General features: G+C 65.8%; 1 protein-coding gene across 1 annotated transcript in view; it reads left to right on the top strand.

Moving 5' to 3' along the window:
* Positions 1 to 277: 277 nt before the first annotated feature.
* LOC119104129 (partitioning defective 3 homolog) overlaps positions 278 to 27,885 on the top strand; it is a 54,667-nt gene continuing 27,059 nt past the window's right edge. The window contains exons 1-2 of the mRNA XM_037227814.1: positions 278 to 576; positions 16,234 to 16,428. Coding sequence (XP_037083709.1) covers positions 466 to 576; positions 16,234 to 16,428 — 306 coding nt within the window. The 5' untranslated portion in view covers positions 278 to 465. The remainder of the gene's footprint in view (positions 577 to 16,233; positions 16,429 to 27,885) is intronic.

The raw sequence follows: 27,885 nt of genomic DNA, 5'->3' as shown, positions 1-27,885 counted from the left end.
TTCCTCATCTGTCGCTTTCGCTAGCCTCGGCTTGAGCCGACATGCCGGCTTTGAAAGTGGTTGCCGCTTCCAGCCATCTGCGCAGAACTAATCCATCAGCAACAGCTTCAGCAGCGGCGGCAGGCTGCCGGCGACAGTCTCCCCGTGGCGTACAGTCTCTGACGCGCGGCGCTCCCTGCCAGAGACCGTACACGGCCGCGCCGTCGGCGGCGGCGGGCGGCGGCGCGCTCGGCGCGTGGCTCTGGCGACAGTCAAGCGGGGCGCGCAGCGGGTGCAGGGCGCCGATACCGAGCAGTCTGTGACGGGTGAGGAGGGCGCGTGGAGGAGGCGGGGCGACCCGGCCGGAGGGCCGCCGGGCGCGAGTGAGAGTGCGCGCTGCAGGCCAGCGAGCAGCCGGCGGCGGCCGGCCCGGCCGCCCTGGGTCCCCTGGCAGAGCCGGTGACGCGCGTGACCGTGCGCCCCGGCATGAACGTGACCGTGCAGGCACCGGGCGCTATCCGTCTCTTCGTGCAGAGCCCCGGCTTCTACTCGCTGCCGCGCACCAGGGCCCGCCTGCCCGCCATACATGAGACGCAGGTGAGCTGATAGCCAAATGCGCACCGGCGCGAACATCGGATAGAGTGGGGCTCCAGCAATGCTCTCACAGGCGCGAGATACGCGAGACCCGCGGACGTTCCCCGCAGCGCTCGCATGCCTATGCACAGCACCAGGAGGATGGTCGTGAACGTCCGCGTCACGTGACGCAGCGACGAGCGGCGCCGCAAGGCCAACCACCGAGATAATGCCTTAGGCTAGCCTCCTAGCGCCGCCGCCCAGATGAGCCCAGCCGGCTGCAAAACCGGCCTATGCCGAATTCGCGATCGATACGAATGAGACTGCTTCCGTGGGGTGGCACCGGCCCGTTTTGAAGCTTGCGACGGCCGACCTTTTCAAGACGCCGGCTTCCATCGCTGTGATCTGGTGCCGTGCCATATAGAGTCGCGGGCGGGAGGACGCGCGTCACCGTCCGGCCAGCTGGCCGGCGCCGGCCCGCCGCCCGCCGCCCGCCGCCCGCCGCCCGCCGCCCCGCCGGCCCGCCGCCCGTCTCCCCGATGGTATTCAGGAGATGCGCGCCGGCCCGGGCCAGCCGTGCTCCGGCGCGCTGCCCGCCGCCCCGCCGGCCCGCCGCCCCGCCGCCCCGCCGCCCCGATGGTATTCAGGAGATGCGCGCCGGCCCGGGCCAGCCGTGCTCCGCCCCGCCGGCCCGCCGCCCCACCGGCCCGCCGCCCGCCGCCCGCCGCCCGCCGCCCGCCGCCCGTCTCCCCGATGGTATTCAGGAGATGCGCGCCGGCCCGGGCCGGCCGTGCTCCGGCGCGCCGTCTCGGCCGCCGTGATTGGCACGCCGGCTCCTTTTGGAGTGACGGCTCGGCCGTGATAGGGCCAGTTTTCTCCCGAAAAGCCGCAGCCTTTTATGGCTGATGATAGCCCTCCGCGTTTGGGCTGGTTTCGCCCCCGCGTGCGACTTCGCATGCGTTAAGAGCGCTGTGCGCAGATTAGGGGCGTGCCTGTTTGGGAGGGCGGCGTATCTGTATTGCGGGTAATTTAGGAATGATGGCACAAAAAGTGACCATCATCGTGTTTCTATTCAGCTCGGCGGGATTAGCCTTCCGTTGGGTCGAAGTCCTTCGGAGCGTCTGCACCAGGCAGCCGTTTGCGGTCAGCCCTCGCTGGTGCCCACCTGACGCTCCACAATCCCCCGCATGTGAGCGCGGCTGTCCGTGTTGTCAGAGTACGTCAGCCAGGCTGGTGTCTTCCACGGTAAACACCATCACGCTCGTCGCCCTCCCGTCTGCCAGGCGTGTTTTGATGGCGGCGCTTACACGCGGGCTGGACCACTAAGCCTGGCCTGCGGTCAGGCAGCGGTGTGCGCACATGAGCCGGCCCCCGGCCGCAGCTGATCCCCCGGCTCCAGTTGATCTCCCCGGCCGTAGCTGATCTCCCGGCTCCAGTTGATCTCCCCGGTCCCAGCTGACTCCGGTCCCCGGTCCCAGCTGATCCCCCGGCCTCAGCTGATCCCCGGCCCCAGCTGATACGCCGGCCCCAGCTGATACCCCGGCCCAGGTGATCCCCCAGCCTCAGCCGACTCTGGTCCCCCGCCGCAGCTGGTCCCCCGGCCCCAGCTGATCTCCCGGCTCCAGTTGATCTCCCCGGTCCCAGCCGACTCTGGTTCCCGGCCTCAGCTGATCCCCCGGCCCCAGCTGATCTCCCGGCTCCAGTCGATCTCCCCGGTCCCAGCTCACTCCGGTCCCCGGCCTCAGCTGATCCCCGGCCCCAGCTGATCCCCGGCCCCAGCTGATCCCCGGCTCTAGCTGATCCCCCTCGGGCTCCAGCTGACCACCCCGGCCCCACCTGATCCCTGCCCGCGGTCCCAGCTGATCCCCCGGCTCCAGCTGATCCCCGGCCCCAGCTGATCTCCCGGCTCCAGTTGATCTCCCCGGCCCCAGCTCACTCCGGTCCCCGGCCTCAGCTGATCCCCGGCCCCAGCTGACCACCCCGGCCCCACCTGATCCCTGCCCGCGGTCCCAGCTGATCCGCCCCCCCCCCCCTCTGCCTTCCACCCGGTCCTGACCTGTGTGGTGGCCTTCCGCAGCGGGCGGGCGACGGCCGGCGGCAGTGTGAAGGGGCCAGCACCGCTCACCAGCCTGAGCCGGCCCCAGCCGGGCTGGGCCGGGCCGCCGCCGATGGGACCGCACCGTTACCTGGCGGGTGTCGCGCCGCCGTCGGGCCGCCCACTGACCTTGCCGTGACCGTCAGCTGACGTCGCGCGAGCCGCCGCCCGCCGACTGCGTGCGACCTCCCGGCCGTAAACAGGTGCTTCGCGCCGTGCGGGCCTCGCTGTTTGAGCTGCTGGTTGTCCCGGATCTGGCGGTGCGGGGCTGCAGTGGGGGCGCCCCGGGAGGGCGGCGGCGGTGGAAGCCCGCCTGACGGGGGCAGGTGAGAAGCCGTGTTACCTGAGGGGAAGGCCGCGCTAGCCGCACGGATTCGGTCCCGGTTTTAGACGAAAGCTTTATGATGAATACGTTTTGCGGGTGAATGCAGCAGTATTTATACACGTACACTCGGCTCCTCGTGTGACCTTGCCGCAGCTTTGGTTACTCAGACAGCAACAGCCGTTACCAACCATGGGCTCCAGGGAAAGGAAAACCTGTTTGTGCCTTTGCAAAATTCTGCACCGAGCGCAGGTATTTCCGCACTGGGTACGTGCGCCGCGGCGAAGGCATGGCCGCACTTTTTCCGCGGTATCCTTGCCCCCGGCGAACGTGTGAACAGGGGCGCATGTGTGGACCGTTTGCACAGGTAGCTGAGGTATGATGGAAGGGAGCCACACGCGGCAGCCTGCGACTCGGGGACGCCGGTACCGTAGCGTGTACCTCGGCGTGCGTCGCCGCCCAGTGGCGGATGTTCTGATACCGAGTAGCCAGCGCCGACCTGGGAGCGGTGGCGGAGCGGGTGGCCTCTGTACCCCAGCTGTCCGCTGCCGGCCTGGGAGCGGCGGCGGAGCAGGCGGCCTTCTGTACACCGCAGCTGTCCGCTGCCGGGCTGGGACGGCCGGCGCTGGCTGTTCTGATACCGAGCAGCCAGCGCCGACCTGGGAGCGGGCGGCCTCTGTACCGCAGCTGTCCGCTGCCGGGCTGGGACGGCCGGCGCTGGCTGCGCGGCTTACTCGGAGGGCAGCAGCAGCTCTCCTCACAGCTCGGCGGCTGGAGAGAGCGGCCCGCCGCGGTCCGGACGGCGCGACTTTTTTCCCGGCCGGCGGCCCCAGTGACTGGCGTCGAGTCTGCTGCGCGCCGACAGCACCGTCCCGGGGGTCTGCTCGCGCGCAGCCCGTGCGCTGTGGTGCACAGTCCTGGAAAAGAAGGGGAGGGAGGGGGGGGGGGGCATCGCGGCGCTCCCAGCTGGGCCCCGTCGACAAGCTGGGGCCGCCGACAGGCCGGTTTGTCCCGTGGTTGCGGCGCCGGTCACGCGGTGAACCCTTCCCCCTGGGACGGCCGGAGTGGAGCGAGAGACATAACCCCGCAGCTTCGCGGAGGCCGTATCTGGCCGGTCGCTGGCCGCTGCAGGCGCCTCCTGCGGCCAAAGTTGGGTCACTCCCACCCTGAGATGCACGCCGTCTTCCCCCGTCCGCCTTCATTGAGGCAGTAGGGCGGAGGCGGGCACACGCACGACCTCGCCAGGGTTGGCAGGCCCCCGTTACTCGGAGCCCGGCCGCCCCGTCGCGGGACGGCTGACCCGCCGCCTGCGGTGCGCGGCTGCGATCGCCACCGCTGGTGGCACGGCTGAGCGGGCACGGACCGGCCGGCTGACGCCCGTTTAGGCGTCCGTGGTCCGGCGCCGGAGGGGCCGCCGAGCACTCGTCACCCGGACCGGCCGGCTGACGCCCGTGTAGGCGTCCGTGGTCCGGCACCGGAGGGGCCGCCGGACGCTCGTCACCCGGGCCGGCCGGTGACGAGCGCCGACGTCTTCTCACGGCCGGGCGTGTCGGGCTGCGTTCCAGCCGGCTGGTGATTAGGCGTGCCGGCACCGCCGGCCGGGCTGGTTGGCCGGCCGTTCATTGTCGCGCCGGGAGGCGGCCACCGTGGGACGGCGGCGGCGCGATCAAGGCTGCCGCTTCCGGCTGATGTGTCCGACCACCCGCGTCCGGGGACCTCCGGACGCCGGCGGCCACGCCGCGGACAGGCGTCAGAGTGAGCGCCGCCTCCCGCCGCCAGCCGGCGGCAAGGTCTCACACGACCCTGACGTATTCATGACGGCGCCTGTCGTGCGGCGCACCCGCGGCGGCGGCGGCCCGCTCGAGATTGACGGGCGGCGGGCCTGATCTGAGACGCCGTCGCCGCCGGGCTGACGGGCCCGCCGCCCGTCGGACCTCGCTGCCCGGCCGCCGCCACCGCCGCCGCAGCGCTCTCACCCCACTGGCCTGATCTGGGCCGGCGGCCGGCGCTGCGGTCGCTCGATCGGGTGTGAACGGGCGCCGGTCGGGCCGGGTCAGCCGGCCGAGGTCACGCGTCGCCCGCAGCGCCGCCGCCGGGCCCGCTGACGGCCCGGGCGCGGGGCGCGCCGGCGTCGACCGGGTGGGCGGGCCGGCGGGGTGACGGACGTCACGACGTGCGGCGGGTCCCGCCGTGACCGACTCATCTCCGGCACGTGCGCACCCAGCGGCTCGTGGCCGGGCCGGGTCGCGGCGTCTATTGTCCGTCCGCGAGCTGCTGGCGGCGCGTGTGTTTGTGGTTATTGTCGGCTACGCCCATTTCACTTTCTCGCCGGCTCTTTGTGGCCGTCTCTGTGCGTGGGAAAGCACAGGAACTGCCTTGACCACGCAATTTTCCGCATCAGATAACAAATGATTGCGCGGCTCGTTGGATTCGCCTGTTGTTTACGTGTCGGTGCGGGGCGTGAAGCGAAGGTGTGAACCGACGGGCCGCGGTGGGCCGCGAGACTGGAGGGCGCCTCGGCCCGGTCCGGTCTGGACCGGTCTCTCGGTCGGTTATTGATGACCCGACACACTTCAGCCGACGGTGCGGGTTCGGGGCCCGACGCCCGGTCCGACTGACCTCACCGCAGCCTCCGGTAGAGTACACGATGTGTGGATGGATTGCCACCCTCGGGTGCGTGTTTGATTTGTTCAGCGTGGCTACACCTCTCAGTTGACGGCGCCCTGGTCTCTGGGTCATGGCCTCTGGGTAGGACTCTGCGCTGCTGTCTGAAATTGGCAGGGGCCGGTATATGCGCCGTGCTGTAAACTGACGGGCCTTTTCCCATCCCGGTGACTGGCCCCACAGCCCTGTATCACGTGGCCAGCGGCGTACGCACATCGTCGCCTCCGCAGGCACGTGACCCCCTTCGCTTATCAAATGTATTGCAGGCATGAACATGTGCGGGAATAAATGGAAAAATTGCAACAGGAAAAAAAATGTTGAAAACGTTGCTTTAAGAATTATGTAAGACGTGATAGTTTTGGAGATTCGAGAAAATTGGTTCAGTCACGTTTAGTAGATCGAGAACATACGATGTTCTTTTAGTCTATGCAGCACATTTCTGCGTCTGCGGCGCGATAAATGAATATTTGGTGAAAAGCGTTGCGTTGTGCTTCGTCCCTCCCCCCCCCCCCCCCCCTCCCCATCGCGAAATCCAGCGTAAGCTCCTGCATGTAGGACTGCTGCGTACCCCTGCGTAGGCTACTGCGTGTGACAATGTCGTCGCGCCGTGATAAAGCGGATGTATCTTGCATTCGATCTCTCGCGCCACACGTGTTGCCGGCTGGCTGCTCCAGAGAAAGTGTCTGTTGTTCAGCGATGCGACTGCGTCTGCACTGTCCCTTGCCGTGCTGCAGGGTCTGCAAACTGTCGCCGACCAATCAGCCTTACTCCCCCTCCCCGCCCGCCTTCTTGGCCTGCCTGAGGGTCGTTGCCGGTCACAGTCACCTCCGCCTCGCCCCCCCCCCCCCGGCCAGGGGGAGGGGGGGGCGGTCACAGTCGGCTGCCCATCCAGCGGGCGTGACGCGCCGCGGCAGGGCCGGCGGCGGCGGCGGCGGCAGCGCCAGTGTTACTGGAGCGACCCGACCGCTGCCATGTCGGCCGCTCCGCTCCGCGCTGTGCCCGGCCCCGAGCTCCACCCGCTGTCAAACGGGCTCTCTGCGACGCCTGCCTGGCCGTGACGGCGTCGGCGCTCCGCCGAGGCGCTCGCGCTCGACGGCGCGGTGCGTGTTCTGCGTGCGTCCGTCGGGCGGTGCGGGCCGCCGCCGCCGCTGGAGACCAGCCGCGCCCGCGGCGCTGTCCGCAGAGAGGAGTGCCGGCCTGCGTCGACGCCGTGCTTGCACTGTGACGTCACGAGAGTGACGCCGCGTGTGCATACCGCCGGCCGGCCCGGGGACCGCACTGTGACGTCGCTGGTGTGACGTCACGTGTGCTGTGACGCGGCCGGGGGAGCTGCGCCGCAGTGACGTGCCGCGGGAGAGACCGAGCGGGCTGGTCAGAGGTGCTCGAGTCTACGGTCCTGAATATTGCTGCTCCCTGTGAGGCTACGTGGCAAGTTGGTAATCCCCTGAAGGGAAGTAGAACCAGCGATTGGTGTTTTGTGTGTGTGTGTCGGCTCACTTCCGGTGTGGTGGTGCTAAGTGTTTCGCCCTCGTTCTCTAAAAGTTCACGATGAAGCTAAGCAACGGGAGAAAGTTGGAAGACTACTCCGTCATCATCAAGATTAAGGTGGGTGACCCACGAGTGACGGGCGCGCGCGAGTCGCTCCACTGCCCCGGCCAGCTGGCGCCGCGTGCCGGCCTCCCTGGTGTGAGCGCTGACACTGTAATGAGCCCGGCGCCCTCGCCGCCGTCTGAGGAGCGGCGAGGAGCCGCCGCCGCCGCCCGGCCGGCGAACAATCGTCTTCCTGCGCACCGGCCGGGCCCACATCCTGTGGCGCACCTGGCCTCTCGGAACAGCGGCGCGGCTGACTCACCTCTCACACACCGGTGGTGTCGGCTGCACACACAGACACGCACCGGCGGCGGCGGCGGTGGGGCCGGCCGCCGGCTGTTTACTCCCGTGACGTCAGGGGTGTGCGTCCCCGGCATCAGTGAGGTCACAGAGGCCGTTCAGCCGGCGGCTGGTGGTGGGTCGAGCCGACCCGTTCCGCTCTGGCGGCCGGCTGCGGCCCTGTGGCCCCGTTCGGCCTGTATCGGGGCGCCCGGATGCGCCCGGCGGTGACGTGCGGGCGGCAGAGCGGCGCACCGGGCCAGGCCGGCGGGCTGGGCTCATGCGAGGGCGCCGCTGCCGTCGCTGCCCGCGCCGAGAACGGCGCGCCCCCGGCCCGCCGGGCGTAGCACGAGCGCCCCGCACGTTCCTGCTGTAGGCGTCTGTTGCGGGTCGGTGAGCGCGAGGCACCGCGCAGACGCGCCCGCGGGCGGCCGGCGCCTCCCAGCGTCCCGACGCTGGCCCCTGGCCTGGTGTCGGCGCGCCGGTCCGTCGACCGCTGGCGACCGCCACGTGGTGGGCGGCCGGCGGTCTCGCAGCGGCCCTGGGCGTCGCGGACCGTAGCATGTAGCGGCCGGCAGCCGGCGCGGCCAGCCTCCGCTTCGGCGGCGCTCATAGGAGAGCGGCACGCCACGGCGCCGTTGCGGCCCGGTGCCGGGGGCGCTGCTGCGGTCAGGGCGGCCCGGCGGCGCACCGCGGCCGGCGCCGACCGGCCGCCGGCCAGCTGACCGGTGATTTATGGCACCGCTTAACGACCCGTCCGCTTGAACTGCATGGGTACACGCCGGAACTGCATGGGCACCGGCAGGCTCGTTGAGAGGGCGGTGGGAATGCATTATGCATGTGCCGGCACGCGTTCGTTTCTACCAGCGAGGCGGCTGTTGTGTGACGCGCTCTGATCGACGATGGAACAACAGTACCCAGATGATATCAGCAGTCCTCTCCTCTCGAGTTGAGAGTGGCGGGAGCCCTGGCACCAACGGCGCTGCTGAGCCGCTGGTGCTGAGCCGCTGGCTGAGTCATCCGTCCGGATCCAGGACGCCTGTCCGCCCTTGCTGAATACGGCATCCCCGCCGCATGCTCGTCACGGGCGCTGGTTCGCCTCTGTCCCGTACCGGTCCATTTGTGGTCGGTCACCGGACTGCACTGCCGCCCCGAGCTCCGGACTCACCGGTCCGGCTAGCCAGCCCCGGCGCCCCACTCTGATTCGGTTACGTCTCACCGCCAGCCAGCCTGACATCCGTGATCCGCCGCCTGCGGTTTCGCGGACCGTCCCTGCATCGTCCGGCCGCTGCCGGTCCTGCCGTCCGGCTAGCACCTCATGCGTAAGGCCGCGTGGCTGGCGTCGGCAACGCGGTGGAGCTCGTTCTAGACGACGGTCGCCATGGACCAGCGCTGCAGGCGCAAGGTCCATGGTCCATGGCGTCCTCAGCACTGCGTGATTAGCAGCCCGAGGACGCGAGCGCGACGGTAGCGGGCGTATCCCACGCGACCAGTTTACGTGCCGTAGGCAGGCACCGTTTCTCCGGAAAGGTTTGCGTTGCGTTACCAGTGGAGGACGGCGTCGCCGCCGCCACCTGTATCCCGGTCAGACCTCTCCCGCCCGTGCTCCCTCCGCCCCGGCGTATCTGCGCCAGCACCATCTCGCCGGATCATCTATCGGATGCCGCCTCTTCCGCTGCTCTCCGCGCCGTCCGGCGGTAGACGGCGCCGCGCCCGCGTTGTCACGCGCAGCGGTGAAATTGACGCATTCGGGGATTGTCCAGCCGCCGCGCCGTCACACTTTCTACACGTGCGGTGGCGGCGGCGGCGGCGGCCGGCCGGCCCGGCGTCGGCCGCTCCGCTCGCGACTTGTCCGGTGATTGATGTCGGGGGCCGGTGGGACATGCGCTACTCTGAAGTAACTGTAGGGGGCTCTACCTCTGCACTTGCTTGTACTGATGTCACGTACGCATGTACTCATGCGATGAGGTTCTGCCTGTCCGTGTGCTCATGCGGTGCGTGGTGCGTTTGACGTTTTGGTCAGACATTGGCACGGTGCATTGAATGTTGACTGTCACGGTAAGCCTGTAGCGCTAGCGCCCGGGCTGTTTTGTTTCATATCAAGGCCCCTTGTTGAGATGAGTGCCAGTGTGGCCTTGCTCTGCGGTCCGGTCTGTGTGGGGCGGCTCGCCTGTTGCCGGTGCGGTGCTGTCGGTCGTGATTGGCTCTGCTTACCGGCCATATCGTGTCGACAGCCTGATGAGCCGCTGCTGACAAACAACGCCAACCGCGGCCACTCTCGCGCCGAGTGCCGCCAATTGCGCGTCCTCGCGCGTTATGGGCGTGCGAGCGGCGCGCCGGCGGCCGCGCGCCGTCACCGCCGCCGCGGGCGCGGCGTCACGCCGCCGTGGCGCTGCAGCGTCACGGCCGGGGTCGGCTGCGGCTGCCGTGCGCCAGCGGCGCGGGGCGGGCCGCCGTGAACGATGGCCGAGGAGGGCGGCGCCGGATCGCCGCCCCTCTCCGCGCCGACAGTCAGCGTAAACAGAGTCCTGCCGCTGGTCCGCCGCCGCCGGCGGCAGGCTCTGCAGCGGGGCAGGAGCAGAGCCTGGGGCGGACCCGCCGCCGCACGCACGCGGAGGGGCGGGTTAGGCGGCAGACGGGGTACCGTACGCACGCAGGGACAAGGTCAGCTGGCAGAGAGGGTCACAGCGTGCCCTGCCCTCTAGATCCGATGCGGGCTCCTGGAGGAGCCTCCTCGGAGGCAGCCTCTGTCACTGGGTGCCAGCTGTCGTTTACCGGACTTTTCTCCACCTGTCGACTGTGTAGCACCGTGAACTGGACAGCGCTGGCCGCCGCAGGGTTTGTGTGTTGTTGCCCATCTGCCGCTGTTCCGTGTGTGGAGCCGATGAACAATGGGTTGGAAAGGCGGGCCGACAGGAAGCGATGGTGTGATAGCATTGGTTCCGTGACACGCCCGCGATCAGAGCGATCAGAGCTCGGGCTGAGCGGCTGATTACGTGTGGTTTTGCCGGCAATTCCCTGCCATCTGGGCTAGATGAGGCACGATGACCTAGTGTTTCGTGTGGTGGGCCTGCCTCTGATAGAAAGCATGACGCATGACTATATGCACATCGTGTACACCATAGAGGGCGTGTTTTGCGCTGATCCTCGCTGGCGCTGTCAGCGCCGGTGCGCGCTGATTGTCCTGCCTGTTGGGAGCCGTCACCGGACCCGTTGGACCCGTTTTGGCCGCCCTCGGACGTCCCTGCTGGCTCGGCCGGACGGTGTGGCGCCGGGCCGGGCCTGTTCAGCGCTCTGCCGCCGCGCTCTGTCCGTCTGTGGCAGGGTCGGGCAGCGCCGGGCCGCCGCGAACAGTGTGGTGCCGGGCCGGGCCTGTTCAGCGCTCTGCCGCCGCGTTCTGTCCGTCTGTGGCAGGGTCGGTCAGCGCCGAGCCGTCGCGGACAGTGTGGCGCCGGGCGGGGTCTGTTCAGCGCTCTGCCGCCGCGCTCTGTCCGTCTGTGACAGGGTCGGTCAGCGCCGGGCCGCCGCGGACGGTGTGGTGCCGGGCCGGGCCTGTTCAGCGCTCTGCCGCCGCGCTCTGTCCGTCTGTGGCAGGGTCGGTCAGCGCCGGGCCGCCGCGGACGGTGTGGCGCCGGGCCGGGTCTGTTCAGCGCTCTGCCGCCGCGCTCTATCCGTCTGTGGCAGGGTCGGTCAGCGCCGTGGCGCCGCGGGCACGCCGGGCCGGTCAGCGCCGGGCCGGGCCGGGCCGGCGCGCCGCGGGCGGGGGCGGGCCGCCGCCGGACAGCGCCGGTATGCCGGGAAGATGAAGCCGTCGGACCGCGCCGGCGGCTGTAGCCCGCCCCTGCGGAGGCTGACACATGCGGGGCCGGCTGCCGAGCGGTGATCAGCCCGACGGACGTCTGCGTCGGCAGGAGCGCACGTCCGCACGGGTGCCCGGCTGCTGTCAAGGGCGGGGTGAGTCGGTCGGGCTGAGCACACTACAGCTTAGCGTGCCTCAGTATGCGTCATCCGGTTCTGGAGCTTATGCTGATCGGTATCTCGGCGTGTTGCTGCGCGGACGCTGATGCTGACGCCGCATGACGGTGCCCTCAGTCGTGCGCCGCGCGGCGCTCGGACGAGCCCCGCTGTATTCATGACGCCGCCGCCGAGCCCGGTCCGGGCTGTGTCACCTTGGAGACGGCGGGTCGCGCCCCCGCGCTGGTCGGCGGACGGCCGCGGCCTGAGTGTGCCCTGTGACTCTGGCACCGGCGGCAGGTGATGCCGTGTCGGCCGGCTGGGGAGTCCGCTGAAGCCCGTGGCGGCGTTGAACGGAGCAGCTTCGAGTCGAGCCGTCAGTCCTGGTTTAGCCGCTGTTTTCAAAAGCTCAGCTTCGGTGCCCCCGGCCGCGGGAAGGCCTGCGCCACCTGTGAGAGGCGCCGGGGCAGATCCGGCTGACGACTTAGTCCCGCTGCTCTTCTGCACTCTCTGCGGACGTGGACCGTGTCGGCGTGAAGGAAGCGCCCCTGTCTAAACCGCACCTGGTGTCTGCACAGTAGCGCTGGATCAGGCCCGCCGCGTGGCATGCGGATGGGGCGTGTGCAGCGCCTTTGTGGGCGGCCCGGCCGGCTGCCTTACTCTGGGCCGGTTCTGGGGAATTCCACGCCAGCCACTGTCCCTGCACGGTCTGCACACGTCTCCATTGTTTGGCCGGGCTGGATGGCGCTCTACGCAGTGCGGACGGGCCTGGCCAGAGAACAGTCGCGAACGGCTGCCCCTTTGAACGATGGATCTGCGGAAAATGGATAAGCTTGTTTTAGAAAGCCTCGGGACTGGGCATGGCCGGGTCAGGCCTTAATCAAAGTTTTCCGTTTGTCTTTACATCGTGAGATTAAACCTTTTGACATGAGTGAACGGACGGGTGACTTATGAGTGAGGCAGATTGGGAACGGCCAGTGGGCGGGCAAAGCTAAGACCCCCTGGCTAGCTGGCGGATTGGGTGAAGCAAATCTGCCCGGTGAGTGCCTCCAGCGTCGGCGGCGGGTGACGACACGGGTCCAGTCCGCCCGCCGGAGTCCCCTTGCTCTCGTGCCGGGCGGACCGCGCGCCTGACGGGCCAGCTGTGTGCCGCCGGCGCGGCTCCGGAGCGGCCCGCTTGAGCCGCGTGGGGTCTGACACCGCGTCGTCACCAGCTCGGTGCAGCGTGTGCGGAACCGCGCGCCTGACGGGCCAGCTGTGTGTCGCCGGCGCAGCTCCGGAGCGGCCCGCTCGAGCGTCGTCGGGTCTGACACGCGTCGGCACCCAACTCGGTGCAAGCGTGTGCGTCCTCTCGCGGGCCGTCACGGCCCGGCGCCCGTCGGACGCCGACGAGGACGCCGATGAGTCGGCGGGATTGAGCACCGGCGCCCGGCCCACGCCGGATAATTCCACCCAGCATGCGGCCGGCGCTTTTAATCCCAGTTACGGCAATTAATCGCTTCTATTAATATTTGATGGGTGTCGGGGTTAAAACAACGCCGCTTGTCAGTGCCGCTCTCGGCCCGATACGTTATCGTGACTGGCCGTGGCCGCGTGGCGATGTGTTATCGTGAGCAGCCATCGCCGGGCGGCGATTTACACCGGCGTCTCGCAATCTCAGGCGCCGCAGCGTTTTATCGGCTTTGGGCGGTGAAAATCCGGCTAGATGGCGGCATTGTTTGTCCGTGTACGGTGTTGATTGTTTAATGCGGCGCCACCAATCAGCCGAGCGCGGCGCCGGCGGCGGAGCGCGCCGGGGTGCGCCGGGTCGGCCGGGTCAGCCAGAGGTCACGGCCTGGCGCCCCGCCAGCCCGGCTCCGCCGGCTGTCACGTGTCTCGCTCCCCCCCGGCGCCTCTCGGCAGGCCGGTGCCGGCTGGCGGCCGGGGCCCGGCGCGCTGCGAAACCGGTGCGTGGACACAGGGTGGCGTGTTGCCTTCGGCTGCGTAGTGCATATCGTTGAACGGAGTAGCCAAGGTAGGTGTCAGTTACGGGGATTCGTTGCGGTAATGAATCAATGATTGGATGAGGTAAGACGTGCAGAGCGACGAGCTGTGTGGCTTCCTTGACCACAAGATTGAGTGATCCCTGAATCGCGTCGCTGCTCAGTGCTCTCTCTGTTGCTCACTCTGCGCCACTATTTCGGTGTAGCGTTGTCTCCTAAGGTAATTTCGCTTGCTGTGTTTTTTTCTTAATGCATCTTATAAGCTGCGGCTGCAACACATGATATTTAACACACTTTTGGTCTTAGGGATCACAACCCGACAATGCAGTTTGCGACACAGCTGTCTTGTCCTCACGGCCGTCTAAAGTATTCTTGGCTGCTATTTACAACCCAATGATGATTTGAATGTGACGTTCACGGTCAGACCATGGGCCAGGTCTTTGACCTGTGTTTTTTGTCCATCATCTCTTCTGACAGTTTGTTTGCATTACAAACCTTATCAACAACCCGACCGCTTGGCAATCTTCTGGAAGGTACCGAAGTCCATGACAAGCCGCCGTTTGGTGGGCTCGCCGCCGTTTACAAACAGCAGACGTATTAAAGCCACCCAATCAACGCCTTTTTATCGTGTGAGCAATGGCCTCCATGATTGAGACAGCGGGAGCGGCTCCCGCGCTGGTCGGCCACGCGGCTCTGCCCGCCCTGATTGAGACGGCGGCCGGTCCGCCCTGGAGCGGCCCCTGACCGGCGGCCGGTCCGCCCTGGAGCGGCCCCTGGCCGGCGGCCGGTCTGCCCTGGAGCGGCCCCTGGACCGGCGGCCGGTCCGCCCTGGAGCGGCGCCTGACCGGCGGCCGGCCCGCCCGGGCGTCGCCTGTGCCGCCGGGCGACGGGCCCGTGCGCCGGTGGGCCGAATGGGGTCCGGACCGGGACGGCGGGCCGGCTGGCGCGCCGACACACCCGGAGGGCAGGAGTGCCCCCCCCCCCCCCCGTTTCGTGTGCGACCGACCGTCCTGAACTCAGCCGACTGCTTTAAGCTTGGGTCAAGAGCTTGTGTAAGGGATGCCCCACCGATCAGTCCAGTCTGTGGCAGCGCTTATGGACGATTGACGATGCGTGCGGTCTTGGCATGGCACGCGCACACGGGACACGCACGCATCACACTTGTACTCATGGGGGATTGGTACGCTGCCTACTTGTATGTCGCCCGCCCGTAGTGGTTAGCTGCGTGCTAAAATATGCAGACAGGCGTGACTTAGAGCAACCAGGAGTACTCTGTTTTCCCCGTCCAGTTCCATTTCACTGAGTATTGAACATCAGTGGGCTAGATGTGGCCGCTGACGGATCTTGGACCCGTTTGGGGCACGACCGAGCAGTGTTTGACTCGACCCAGGTTCCAGGGGCGCACTATAGCCCTCAAGTCGACACACCCTTGTCCATTTGTACTCAATAGTCTTGAAACCGTTGCCAGCAAGCGGGTTTGAAATCACTGGCATGAAATTGGGGGAAGGGGGGGGGGGCGGTGGCTGGTGTGACCTGCGCATTAAGACAGTATTTCCCCATTTCAATTTGTATTGGAAGGCCTTTTACCTAACTGGTCAGAACATTTCCTATGGTTACTGAGCCTCCATTTGTCCTCTCCGCTGTGCAGCTCGCCTTTGTTCTAAATTCTTGATTTTAGTGGCAGTTAATCTCTGACCGCTGTATGATTTTCATTGTCTTGCTGGGGCTCTTTCGATGGCCGGAGTGAAAACACAATGGGCACTTCGTTTTCTCCCGGGCTTTTTGTGAGCAGCTCCCTGGAGATGGGGACACCATGTTCCGTAAGACGCTAATTATTTGGAGACAAAGCCTGGGCTCGGGGTAAATCGTTTCTTCGCCCTGTGTGGTCGCGTGCTTGGAGGTGCGCTGTGTTGATGACGAGCGACGGAACGGTGTAAAGTACAGTTCAGTTTCGAACAGTAGCAATCGCCGGGCTTAGATCCCAAGCGAAGACTTTTATCATCGTAGCGATGTTCTTGAACGGAATCTCACTTCGTTTTATACAAAGTTTCATGTATAAATCACACAGAAAGCAGTCGTCACAATCCGTGCAGCTGTCAATCCTTGGCTGTCTGTGAAATCGATTATTCCCCTACATTTGGCTACTGGATACCCGTCCTTGTTTTGTCCGCTGTCCCTGATGACCACGCGCCACTGATGTTGACCATACCGGTCGATGGGCTCCTCGCAGCCCCGGCTCGTGGCTGCCGAGTGACCGTCTGACGGACCGGCGGCCGATTGGCTGCTCTGGGTGGCCGGCCCGGCAGGAGAGACGGCCGGCTCGTTTTTGTGCCGCCGCCGCGCGGCTGACGGACAGGTGAATGGCGCTGCGCGGCGATGGCCAGGTGGTTCGCCGCTTCATTAGCGCTCGGACGGGAAAACAGCACGGCCGGGCGGCCACGGCGCCCTGCCGGCCTCGCTCCGAGCCGACGCGGGGCGCCGCTCTGGCCGTGGCCGCCGCCGCAGACGGGCGGGGCCGGCCGGAGCTCGGCACGCGACGCTGATCGTCGTCCCGCACACTGCCTGCAGCTGGTCACGCCCGACCGCGGCCGTTGAGCTCGCGCCGGGCCGTGCCGCTCGCCCGCTCCGTGGCGCGGTGGCCGCTTCCACAGCTCTCCGGGCGTCTCACTCGTCAAAGGCGCCACACGGAGGAGAGGTGCCCGGAACCCGCCCCGACGCACAGCGCCCCCAGCCGACGCCGGCCGTGGTACCGCTGGCCCCGGTTGTCTGCTAACCCGCGCCCTCTCCGCCGCCAGCCGAACGACTCATGGGTGACGGTGCACTCGCTCAAGTCGGCGGACGGCGGTCTGCTGGACCCGGACGACCGGTTGAGCGACGTGGCCGACGACCGCGAGCAGATCGTGGCCGTGTACGAGGAGCGCGACGGCCGCGCCTCGCAGCACGGCGACGGCACGTCCGCCAGCTCGGACGGCACGCGCAGCCCCGTCCAGGTGAGTTGGCGGCGCGCCCAGCCGCCGCCGGCAGCGGGCAGCGGCGGCCGCTGCGAGCGCAGCGCCGCTGTAGCTCCTGATCCTGGTGACCGTCACCAGTGGGCGGGGGGGGGGGGGTGCCGGCGGGAGGACATGGGGCTGGCGAGTAGGACGGCACTTGCGTTGTGTTGCCCTGAGTTCGGGCTTTGTGCCGGCGGTCCGGTTCTTCATCAAGGGGTAGATGTTCGATTGACTATTGCGGTATCAGCCATGGTGGAAAGGAGACGGGTGGACTGAATGCGGCATAGTGTCTACCGGTGCAGGTCCACCCATGAATACTCCGCTATGAAGGGGGCCCCCAAGCCTGAGCCTGACATGCGTTCGTCAAGCCTGTTGATGAGGCGCGTTGTCTATGCATTGATGTATGTCGTTACCGCTTAGTAGTTTGGGCAGGGTGCTGACTTGCAAGACTGGATTTTTTCGAGCCTTGCCTCTGAAAAGTATGAGGGAAAATACTGTCTTCGCAAAATACCAAGCGCACGGAAGTTTTTTTGGCAGTCACAAAAGACGCTGCGCACTGCAAGGCCCCAACTAGCAGCGACGGGCCAGTTCTGAAGGTCAGACGTCGAGCATACGTTGTGCTGTGGCGACAGGGAGCATCGCACATGTCGTGCCAAGGCTCTCTTGGGCAGGAAAGTGCCGGCCGTTGGCCACCAAAAATGACAACTGTATTTAGAATGCGTGTCTTTTTCCGCAAAATAATGGTTGTCATACTCAATTTAGAAGTGCACAGGAAATTGTCCTAACCGGTGGGCCTGTTTTGGCGGATGGGCGACGTGATTGTAACACAAAGGTTGATTTTATAAGTTTGTGTACTGCCGAGCAGCCTTGAGGATCGTCATGCTTCTGAGCTCCTTTTTCTCCGCGCACGTGCCAGCATATGGTACAGCTGACGCCTGAGCCGCCCGAGTGAACATCAGCCCTTGTTGCTCCAAGATAAGATTAATTTTAGGACAATATTGTTCTAAACCGGTCGGCTTTCTTCGACCGACTGTTGCCTTGAAGCGCATTGTTCTTAGATATGAGAACCACTGGTTGGTTTGTGTTGAGGATTTTCATTGTAGAAGCATTTTCACTGACCACATTCCAGACGTGCTGAGACAGGAGTGCTATGGGCAGATAGTGAGAAATCTCACCGAGTCTCGAAATCGCATCCGTTCTGGCACTGAAGCGCGAGGACAAACACGGGCCCCTCACTGCGTGACTCTGAAATGTCTTCAGTGGGCTTGCATGTCGGGGGCATCGATTAAAGGCATTGGTAGATAGCATATGTAAGCATACCGCGGTGCCGCTGTCATGTGCATTATGGCGGACATGAGAACTGATTTAGTTGGAATTGGGAATTTATGAAGCGGAACTATACCAACCGTTGTGTCAAACTCTCCTGAATTGTTTGCGATCCAGTACGGCTGGCGCCCGGTGCCCAGTGGCCGAGGTCGGGCGCCCTGGCCGGCCGGCGGTCCGTTCGACCCGCGGCGGGCCGTTGAGGCCGGACGCCGGCCGGCGCCGCCCCACTGGCGCCGGCCGTTGCAACGGTCGTTCCGCCCCGTGCCCTGCACCGGCCGCCGCACGTGCCGGCCGGCCGGCCGAGCCGGGTCGAGCAGAGCAGAGCAGAGCCGAGCCGGGCCGGGCCGGGCCGGTGCCGTACCACCGGCCCAATGACGTCACGGGCCGCGCCGGCGCCGGTGACGGCGGATCAGCCGCCGCCGCATCGCTCGGCGTCATCATACTCACGTGACACGTGTTCAAGGTCAGGTGGCCGCGGCGCTGTGGGAGCGGTGTCGGCCGATCAGGTGCGCGTGCTGCGGAGGGTACGGGACGGGGACGGCGGGCTCGGCGGCCAGGTATGCCCGGTCATGGTACACACGCGGCTGGCCGTGTTCAAGTATTGAACTTTTTGTGAATGCATCGGACACCGAAAGTCTCAATATTGTAGGATTCGTGCCGCTGGCCGCGGCGGCGTTAGCGACCTAGTGCTGGCAGCCTTCGGGCTCAGAGCTGGTTGACGCCAATCTTTTCTGCGCCTCTCCTCGGTGGTTGCGCGTTGGGCGGAGTCGGCGGACCGTGGCGCTGGTCCGGTCCGGGTGTGCCGTCCCGTCTCCAGCTGACCTGCCTGGGGCCGGTGCAGCGGACACCGTCGCGGCACCCGGCGCTGGACACGGCAGCCGGCTGTGAGTGACGCGCCACTGACGGCCAGTGGTAGGCGCGCGCCGCCGCCGACACGGTGTCGGGAGCGGCCGGGGGTGCGGCCGGCTTCCCTGATAGCCGTGTGAGGCGGCGGCCGTTCTCGGCTGGCCAGCGATCCCCGGCTGCTGTAGCGCGGCGGCGTCCGGTCCGGGGCGCGGGGCCGGCGCTGCGGCGGCGGACGGCGCCGTCGGACCGCCGAGCCGTGACGCGACCCAGGGGTTCGCCGCTCTCAGTCTTAGCACCGCGGCCGGCCGGGCTCCGGACCGTCCCCGGGGAGACTGCTCCGCCGTTGACCGGCCGCTGGACAGACCATAACTGGTGCTGGAGAGGCTGGCGGCCGCGGCTTGAGTCTCGGGCAGACGTGAGCTCCTCTGAGGCACGCCCGCCGCCCCTGACCGGCCGAGAACGGCGCCCGCGCCCTGGCAGCCCCACAGAAGCGCTCGCGGCCGTGTGATGGACAGGTGACCCGCTTCTGTGGTTTGCTGTCTGCCAGACTGCCTTTGTAGAGAGCTGCTCGCCTCTGCCTGCCACTGTCGGCTGACTCGTCGCTCGTGAGTCTACGCTGCACGGCTCGTGCTCGCCAGCTGATTGGGTCGTGACGACCGTCCGCTCCCGTGGCACGGCTTCCGCGCTGGGCGGCACCACGGACCGGTCGGGTGCCACCAGCCCGAGCAGCGCGGCTGCGGCTGACCGCGCCAGCCTCCCACCAGCCAGAGCAGCGCGTCTGCGGCTGACTGCGCCAGCCTCCCACCAGCCCGAGCAGCGGGGCTGCGGTAGCCACCTACCAGCCCGAGCAGCGGGGCTGCGGTAGCCACCTACCAGCCCGAGTAGCATGGCTGCGGCTGACTGCGCCAGCCCGAGCAGCGGGGCTGCGGTAGCCACCTACCAGCCTGAGCGGCAGGGCTGCGGTAGCCACCCACCAGCCCGAGCAGCAGGGCTGCGGTAGCCACCCACCAGCCCGAGCATCGGGGCTGCGGTAGGCACCCACCAGCCTGAGCGGCAGGGCTGCGGTAGCCACCCACCAGCCCGAGCAGCAGGGCTGCGGTAGCCACCCACCAGCCTGAGCGGCAGGGCTGCGGTAGCCACCCACCAGCCCGAGCATCGGGGCTGCGGTAGGCACCCACCAGCCCGAACAGCACGGCTGCGACTGGCTGCGGTAGCCACCCACCAGCCCGAGCAGCAGGGCTGCGGTAGCCACCCACCAGCCCGAGAGGCGGGGCTGCGGTAGGCACCCACCAGCCCGAGCAGCAGGGCTGCGGTAGGCACCCACCAGCCCGAGCAGCACGGCTGCGGCTGGCTGCGATAGGCACCCACCAGCCTGAGCGGCAGGGCTGCGGTAGCCACTCATTAGCCCGAGCAGCAGGGCTGCGGTAGCCTCCCACCAGCCCGAGCAGCACGGCTGCGGCTGGCTGCGGTAGCCTACGACCGTGAGCAGTCCAGGACGCGGTGGGCAGCACCTGTAGCAAAGAACGATTTTTTCGATGCCGTTCTGAGGGCCATGAGCGTGAAAGTGAACATTCCGCCGGGAGAAGCCAGCTGCAGCGCCTCACGACTGACCTGTTACGAGGCCGTCTGTGATGACACCGCGACGTCTGCGGCCAGCGGATGGTGTGAAAACGACTTGCAAAGAACGGGAAGCACTCCGCAATGCGAAATTGGATAGACTGCTGTTCGACCGTGCACCGACACGGCGGTGGCGGCGGCGGCGGCGCTAAAGCCGCGCTGACCGCCGCGTCCGGCCTGGTGTGGGAGGCGTGACGGTCCGTGTCGAGTCGCGAGCTGAGGCGGCGGCTGGCCATGAGCGTCAGCGACAAGCTCCAGCTCCGACTCTGGCTCTGACTCTGGTTCTGGCTCCGACTCCGGCTCTTACTCCGGTCCCAACTCCGGCCTCTGCTCCCGTTCCGGCTCAAGCTCTGGCTCCGGCTCCGGCTCTGGCTCTGGCTCTGGCTCTGACTCCGGCTGTGACTGGCTCTGACTCCGGCCGTAACTCTGGCCTCTGCTCCGGCTCCGAGTCTAGCTCCGGCTCCGGCTCCGACCGGGCGGAAGCGGACCAGACGTGGGTCTGGCGGTAGGGTCGGCTACATGTGGCGCCAGCTGCTTCCCGGATAAATGGGCGGATGTGACAAAGACTACCCTGGTGGAAAAGGGGCTATTCTTGTGGTTGCGCGGACGGACACGCCTTCAGCCGTTGCGGGTCCCAACTGTTCCGCCGTCGCGGCTCCATTATACCCCTGATAACCGGCATAACGCTGACGTATTGATCCGGCCAGGATGCATTTTCTCCCCCCCCCCCCCCCCCGCCACGTAGAGGATGGCGGGTTTCTGTTTTGGGTCTGTCCGGAGTGCGACCATTTACAGCGGTGTTGTCTTGTATGATGTTGTGCCTCCATGTGGTCGTCCATTTCGTAATGGGCTGCCACGACTGTGGCTGCGGCAGGATGCGAGAAAAATACGAATTCTGAATGGTTGTGCAGTCGAAAAAGATGATTGCATCACCAGTCTTCGATGTCGATATATCTAGACTGTCCAACAGGTAATGAAAACATTGGCACGATAATGCGCTTGCAATGCAGCTTGCAATGGCTTTGGAGGAGAAGTGCACCTCTCGACATGACCTCGGTCTCGACAGACATGCCGACGGCAGCAGTGCTCCTGCTGTGCGGACTGCGGCTGGCGAGGTCGCTCCATGTATGGGTAGGTCGACCAGTTGCGGTCCCGTTGGTGACTTCATACGACTCCCGTGCACCTGCGAAAATCCCGACTGTTGTGCAGGGACGCGCTCCGGGGCGTTAGCGGACAAGCTTCGTTTACGAAAGCTTCTTGGCGTTACGGTGCTTGTCTTCGTGTAAAGCCGAGTCTGGCGCTGCCTGAACATGTAATGCGTACTTTAACATGTAATGCGTACTGGAACATGTAATGTGTGCTGGAGCATGTAATGCGTACTGGAACATGTAATGCGTACTTGAACATGTAATGTGTGCTGGAACATGTAATGCGTACTGGAACATGTAATGCGTACTGGAACATGTAATGTGTGCTGGAGCATGTAATGCGTACTGGAACATGTAATGCGTACTTGAACATGTAATGTGTGCTGGAACATGTAATGTGTGCTGGAACATGTAATGCGTGCTGGAACATGTAATGTGTTCTGGAACATGTAATGTGTTCTGGAACATGTAATGCGTACTGGAACATGTAATGTGTGCTGGAACATGTAATGCGTACTGGAACATGTAATGCGTACTTGAACATGTAATGTGTGCTGGAACATGTAATGTGTGCTGGAACATGTAATGCGTACTGGAACATGTAATGTGTTCTGGAACATGTAATGTGTTCCGGAACATGTAATGCGTACTGGAACATGTAATGTGTGCTGGAACATGTAATGCGTACTGGAACATGTAATGCGTACTTGAACATGTAATGTGTGCTGGAACATGTAATGTGTGCTGGAACATGGACCCTGTATGCAACGCTGCTGTGGAGGGCAATTATCTGGGGTGTGTATGCAATGCTGCCGTTAAGGGCAATTATCCAGGGTGTAGACGGGTGCCTGAAATGGGATCATGGGGATGTTCTGCGTTGGCGGTGCGGGTTGCACGTGCACGGCTTCGTCTCCGCGATGGCGTGGGTGTTTCGCTCGCGATACCCTGGCTAGCGGACGGCAGGCGATAGGTGGAAGGACGAATGCCCGGACGGTCCTCGCCACAGCATTCCGTGTAAGAATGTCAGCGAGTTTGTTGACGCGATAAGACCATCACGTGTCACACGATCGGTCGTCACGGGTCGCCGAGGCCAACCAGCGGCCGAAGGGCAGTCGGCCGGTCTTCGCCGGTTTCGTCCCGGCGCGCGCGACCGTGCACGCTTTCCAGCCGCAGCCAGGCGGCCGGCTCTCGAGGGGGCGGACGGAGACGTGAGGCGCTCGCGCGCGCCGTCCGGGCCTGCGGGCGCGCGTCGGAGAGGCGGGTGAAATGGGCGCGGCGGTGCTGGCTGCGCGCGCTTGTAACACGTCTCATGCTGATGTCATGTGGGAGCGGTGCTCTGCTTCGTTACAAAGGATGTTCGTAGCCTCGCTGTTGATGTTGGGTGAAGTGGCTGGTACGGGCCTGCGGAGGAGCAGCGTACCGGTGAGAGCGCCGCCGCCGGCTGCTCCGGCTGCCGTCTGCTGAGTTCACGGACCTTCAACCACGGACTGAGTTCACGGCCCGTGGGAGCCAGAGCGTGTGGAGCCGTGCCGCAGCGGCCTGCAAGGTCGGACCCTCCGGCGGCCGGTCGGTCCGTGAGCGTGGATTAACTGGAGCACCGGCCGACAGCGGGCACCGCGGGGTTCGATTCCCTGCGGTGCCCGCCCTTCCTGCCAGGGTGAGAGGCAGCGACACCATATAGCCTCAGCAGCTGAGTGCGTCGTAAAAGCCCCAATGGCACGGCTGACAGCGGCGCGCCGGCGCCTGTCACGTGACCGCGCTGGGGTCGTCGTGACGGGGCCACGTGTCAGCAGGGTCGCGGCTACGCTGGGTGACCACGATCGGTCAAGTTCTGTTCGTTTTTCGGGCGTTTGCGGGGGGGGGGGGGAGACACTTGAGCCTTCTAGCTGTAGTTGTGGTTTGATTCTTCAGTATCGTGCGGTCTGTAGCGTGTGCATCATGCTCCGAATCTGGGTGAAAGCCGAGGGTGAAATGGCACGGTGTCGCGCTCGACGATAAAAATCGAGCAGATGTTTTTGCGTGCGCGAGAGAAACCCGACTACAGTTATCTCGCTGAGGCCGGTGGGTGCGCTGGCCAGACGCGGGTACCTGTTATCTCCTACGCGCTCTGCAGTATGGCAGAGGTCATGCGGTAATCTGCATACCGACCTCCGCAGCCTCAGCGGCGTGCAACGTAAAATGTGGTGCGCAGAGCTACACGGCGAGCTCCACTTCGTGGAACGTCGGCGGCGTCGCCGTTAGTTTGTCATGGGACAAATGCACGACTCCTTGGATGTGCGGACGTTGGACGAGGCGCTCAGTTCGTGGGTGTTATCTTAAGCCAGTGGGGTCTCCGGAGTCACGCGCGTGATAAAGTTCACACGCATTTCGGTGCGCCAGCGCCGTCTTTGCTGTCTACGGCTGCGAGCGGACCGCCTGGGCGAGGACTTCATTGCTGGATGAGGCGCTACCCGGCCGTGCCGACGTGGCCTGGTCAGCCTTAACCGAGCCGTCAGGTACCAGCCCCCCCCCCCCCCCCCCCCACCACTCCGAGCCGCGAGACCGTGATAGGGTGTTCGTTCACGTGTGTGTTGCTCTCCAAAGCTCTCCAAAGCTCCCGAGGCGGTCACTTTCGGCAGCCCCTCTGGGGCAGCAGTCGCTCGGAGACGCACGGAGAGGCCTGCCAGTCTTGGTGTGAACACCATGAGTGGCCAGGAGCTGCTCCCAGCCGCTCGGAAGTGACCACGGAGGTGACGTCCACCAGTCCTGTCGTGGACGTCAGGAGTGGTCAGGACGCCCGGCTGCCTGACGGGCCGCGCCGGGAGTCGGTGCGGTAGCCGTGGGCCATCTGGAGGCGGCGTGACAGCGGCCCGGCGCAGCTGCCGGATTCGTGTGGGAGCGGCCGTTGACGGGCCAGCGGCTCTGACCGCTGCGCGCCGCGCGGTCGTAAGCTGCACCGCCGGCTCCCACGACAGCCCTCGATGGCATGTCGCCGATACGGTACATTTTGCCGGCTCAAACGTCAACGCAGCCGACAGGGCAGTCAGCCTTCGGCTTCGCCGCCGCGGGGAGTGGGGGGGGGGGGGGGAGGGTGATCGCTGTTAAGTGACCCTCTGTCGGTGGGGCCGGGGGAGCGGCTGCTACCCAAGTCTCTGTCGGCTGGGCCGGAGGAACGGCTGCTTTCCGACCACCAGCCCTCCCAGCGGCACGATTTCGGGCGAACGCCTCTGGCGCGTGCTGACGGCGGGCCCTGCGCGCGGAGAAACGCCACTTGACGGCGCACGTGACTGGCGTGTGTGCGGCACCTGCCTCCCGCTGCGCCGAGCCTGCCGCCACCGAACAAACACGGCCCGCGACGCGTGCCAGCCGGCGGGGCGCCGCCCGCGTCCTGCTCGTGCGCAGCTATTTAGCGTCGCATGTCGCCAGTCACGCGTCAGCCAGCTGACTGCCGGCCGAGCGGCCGTCTGTGGCGCAGCGGAGTCGAGCGACGGCGATGCGGCGACGGTTGCGCAAGGCACTGCGTCTGGACTCCCCAGCGCTGCGGCCGGACTCCCCAGCGCTACGGCCGGACTCCACGGCGCTGCGTCCGGACTCCTCGACGCTGTGGCCGGACTCCACGGCGCTGCGGTCGGACTCCCCGGCGCTGCGGCCAGACTCCCCGGCGCTGCGTCCGGACTCCTCGACGCCGTGTCTGGACTCCTCGACGCTGTGGCCGGACTCCCCGGCGCCGCGTCCGGACTCCCCGGCGCTGTGGCCAGACTCCCCGGCGCTACGTCCGGACTCCTCGGCGCTTCGGCCGGACTCCCCAGTGCTCTGGTGCCGCGTTAATCGGTGGTCGCCTCCAAGGAAGCCACGTCTGCGCCGTCGGCGTTGTCGGCGACAGCCGGAGCGCGGCGGCCGCGCGCTGCGACTCTTCTTGCTGGTGGTGACGTCGCCGTTTCTTTGGTGCCAGCCCGCAGTCGCGACGGCTCTCGCACGCCGCCCAGTGTGGCCGGAAGGGGTCACTTCCGGGCGGCGGCCGTTTGAAGTCAGGCCGAGGTCGGACTGAGTGGCGGGTCCGTCCGCGGGCGACAGCCGAAGATGAAGAGGCCGGGGTCGAGGGCGACCTGACGCAGAAGCCCAGCCGGCGCCTCAGGGTTCCTCAGAGCGCCAGACGAGCCGCTGCTGCTTTCAGTGAGCTGTGAAGGTGATTGCGGGAGCCTCATTTGTAAACGCTGCCCCGGGCCTCGGTCGAGCGGATGACGGGGTGGAGACCTGGAATCATTGCGCACCAAATGCAAATACGTTTGGCTGAGAAGTGAGACCTTGAATGAGCCCGAATGAAAGCCATGAGCTCATGTGCCCTTGGAAGATGCCATTCAAATACCGAGCAGTTTAAATGAATGTCATTCCATGTGGGCGGCCCTAGCACAGCCGAGCCTCGCAAACCATCAGTATTCGGGAGCAGAGACAATGATATTCCCGTCTAGTTGCGCCCGTTCGTGCGTCGTCGCTCCGGCCCATTTTCACGGTGTTTTGCACTGTGAACAAGCCTTCGACTGTGCTTGGCGTCCGCTACGATTAGAGCGGTGACCGAGGGGACGCCGATTGGAGGCGCGGCGGCGGCCGGTGTAAAGCCGCGGGGCGGTGCGGGCGTCAGCGCTGCGCGAGCCACGCCCATCTGGGGCGTTGTCTCGCCTCCTGTCGACGGCTGATGGTGATGGCGCACTCCGCTTCACCGCTCGTCGCTGGTCGCCTTCCAGAGTTATTTATTAGCCGCGGTGTAATTGTTTTGACTAAATTATGGGCGGCTCTCGGCGCGTGCCTTAACGGGCAAGGGCTGTTTCAATCAGGCGAGCGGCGCTGTCCGCGAGAGGCATTGGCCGCCAGTGACCCCGGTCGCACGGTCCGGGTGTGACGGGCTTCTGCGGGGTGCCGTGTGACGGCGGATGACACGGAATGTCAGCGCTGTGCGGCTGATTCGGCAGCGCGACGGCGCGGATTTCGCGGTCCTGAGACGGACGTGGGAATGTTCGGCGCCGTGGCTGCCGGTGTCGCTGGCTTGCCGTGACGTCGTGTCGTGTTTGGCTGGGCGGATCAGCAGACACGTGGCTGGCCGCGGCGGACGTCTGTCTGCGCGGCTGTCCCGTGCGCCGGACCCGCGGTTCCAGGGGGGAGGGGGGAGTCGGGTCGTGACCTTGTGTTCCGCTCTACCTAATCCTTGGCGCCGCCAAGTCCTGTCTTGGGATCAACGAGAGGCCAGCATGGCGTCATTCTGGACAGTGGCGTCAGATTCTCGGTCTCCTGTCGTCTGGACTACCAGCCGGTCTGGATCGGGCGCTGGTCTGGACTTCCAGCCGGTCTGGATCGGGCGCTTGTCTGGACTTCCAGCCGGCCTGGGTCGGGCGCTGGTCTGGACTTCCAGCCGGTCTGGGTCGGGCACTGGTCTGGACTTCCAGCTGGTCTGGGTCGGACGCTGACTGGACACTGGTGAAACTTGTAATAAATTCACACTGCATGCCTCAACTGGACCCCTCGTTTTACCTGCCCGGTTTTTTTGCGGCCAGGACTCGTGTCATTTAGCACGGTGCAGGTTTTCACGTGGCTGTCCTGTCATGTTTTGAAAGTGGGGTCGTTAAGTCTATCTTCGGCTGCTCGTATTGCTGATGATGCACTGTGTACCTGCTGGGCTGAAGAAGTAGAGGCCGTTGTGTGAAGAAGTGGACGACCACCGCATATTCGCCTTCTGTTTTGTCTTTGTTTTTGTGGCACTGTCGCTCGGGTTTGTCTGTGGTCCTACAGCTGTCAAGCGCTAATGGCCAGACACCTTTCGCCGCACGTCGATCTTTCATCTGTTATGGAGGATAACGGACGACATCCATTTCGGGCAGACGTTAACCGCGTTGTCAGTAGCCGACGGCCCGCGCTCGCGACGCCCCCCCCCCCCCCCCTCCCTCCCGGACGAGATCCGTGCCTCAATCAATTACCGCGATGTCCCGTTGCGCCGGCTGCTCTGAGGGTGTATTCGCGGCGCACCAATAATGTTCTAATCTACGTGACGTCACTTAGAATCTTAGCTTTAGCCTCAACCCAGGCCCATCCTCAGCCTCAGCCTCAGCCTCAGTCTCAGTCTCAGTCTCAGCCTCAGCCTCAGCGTCAGCCCAGGCCGTCCCAGGCTGCCAGGTGGGGCGCGGGCCGATGACAGGCCGCGGCCTCGTTCCAGCGGCAGGCGAACGGTGATGAATGGTGCGGCCTGCTCCTCCGACCGGCCTATCGCCGCCAGTGGTCGCATTATCGGTAGCAGAGATCACACAGATCCCGGCGCCGCCGCGCATCTGCCGGAGGGCGCCGCGGTAGCAGAGGTCACACGTGGATTCCGGCTCTCTCGCACGTGCTGCTGGAGGGCGCCCACGGTGGCAGGGGTCACACACGGGTCCCGGCTCGCTCGCACGTGCTGCTGGAGGGTGCCCGCGCTGGCAGGGGTCACACACGAGTCCTGGCTCGCTCGCACGTGCTGCCGGAGGGCGCCCACGTTGGCAGGGGTCACACACGAGTCCCGGCT

This window comes from Pollicipes pollicipes, unplaced genomic scaffold (genome assembly GCF_011947565.3).
Source record: "Pollicipes pollicipes isolate AB1234 unplaced genomic scaffold, Ppol_2.1 Scaffold_5909;HRSCAF=7009_pilon_pilon_pilon, whole genome shotgun sequence".
NCBI classification, from domain to species: domain Eukaryota; kingdom Metazoa; phylum Arthropoda; class Thecostraca; order Pollicipedomorpha; family Pollicipedidae; genus Pollicipes; species Pollicipes pollicipes.
Note: the sequence above shows the minus strand (reverse complement) of the source record. Positions and strands in the feature narration are given on the sequence as shown.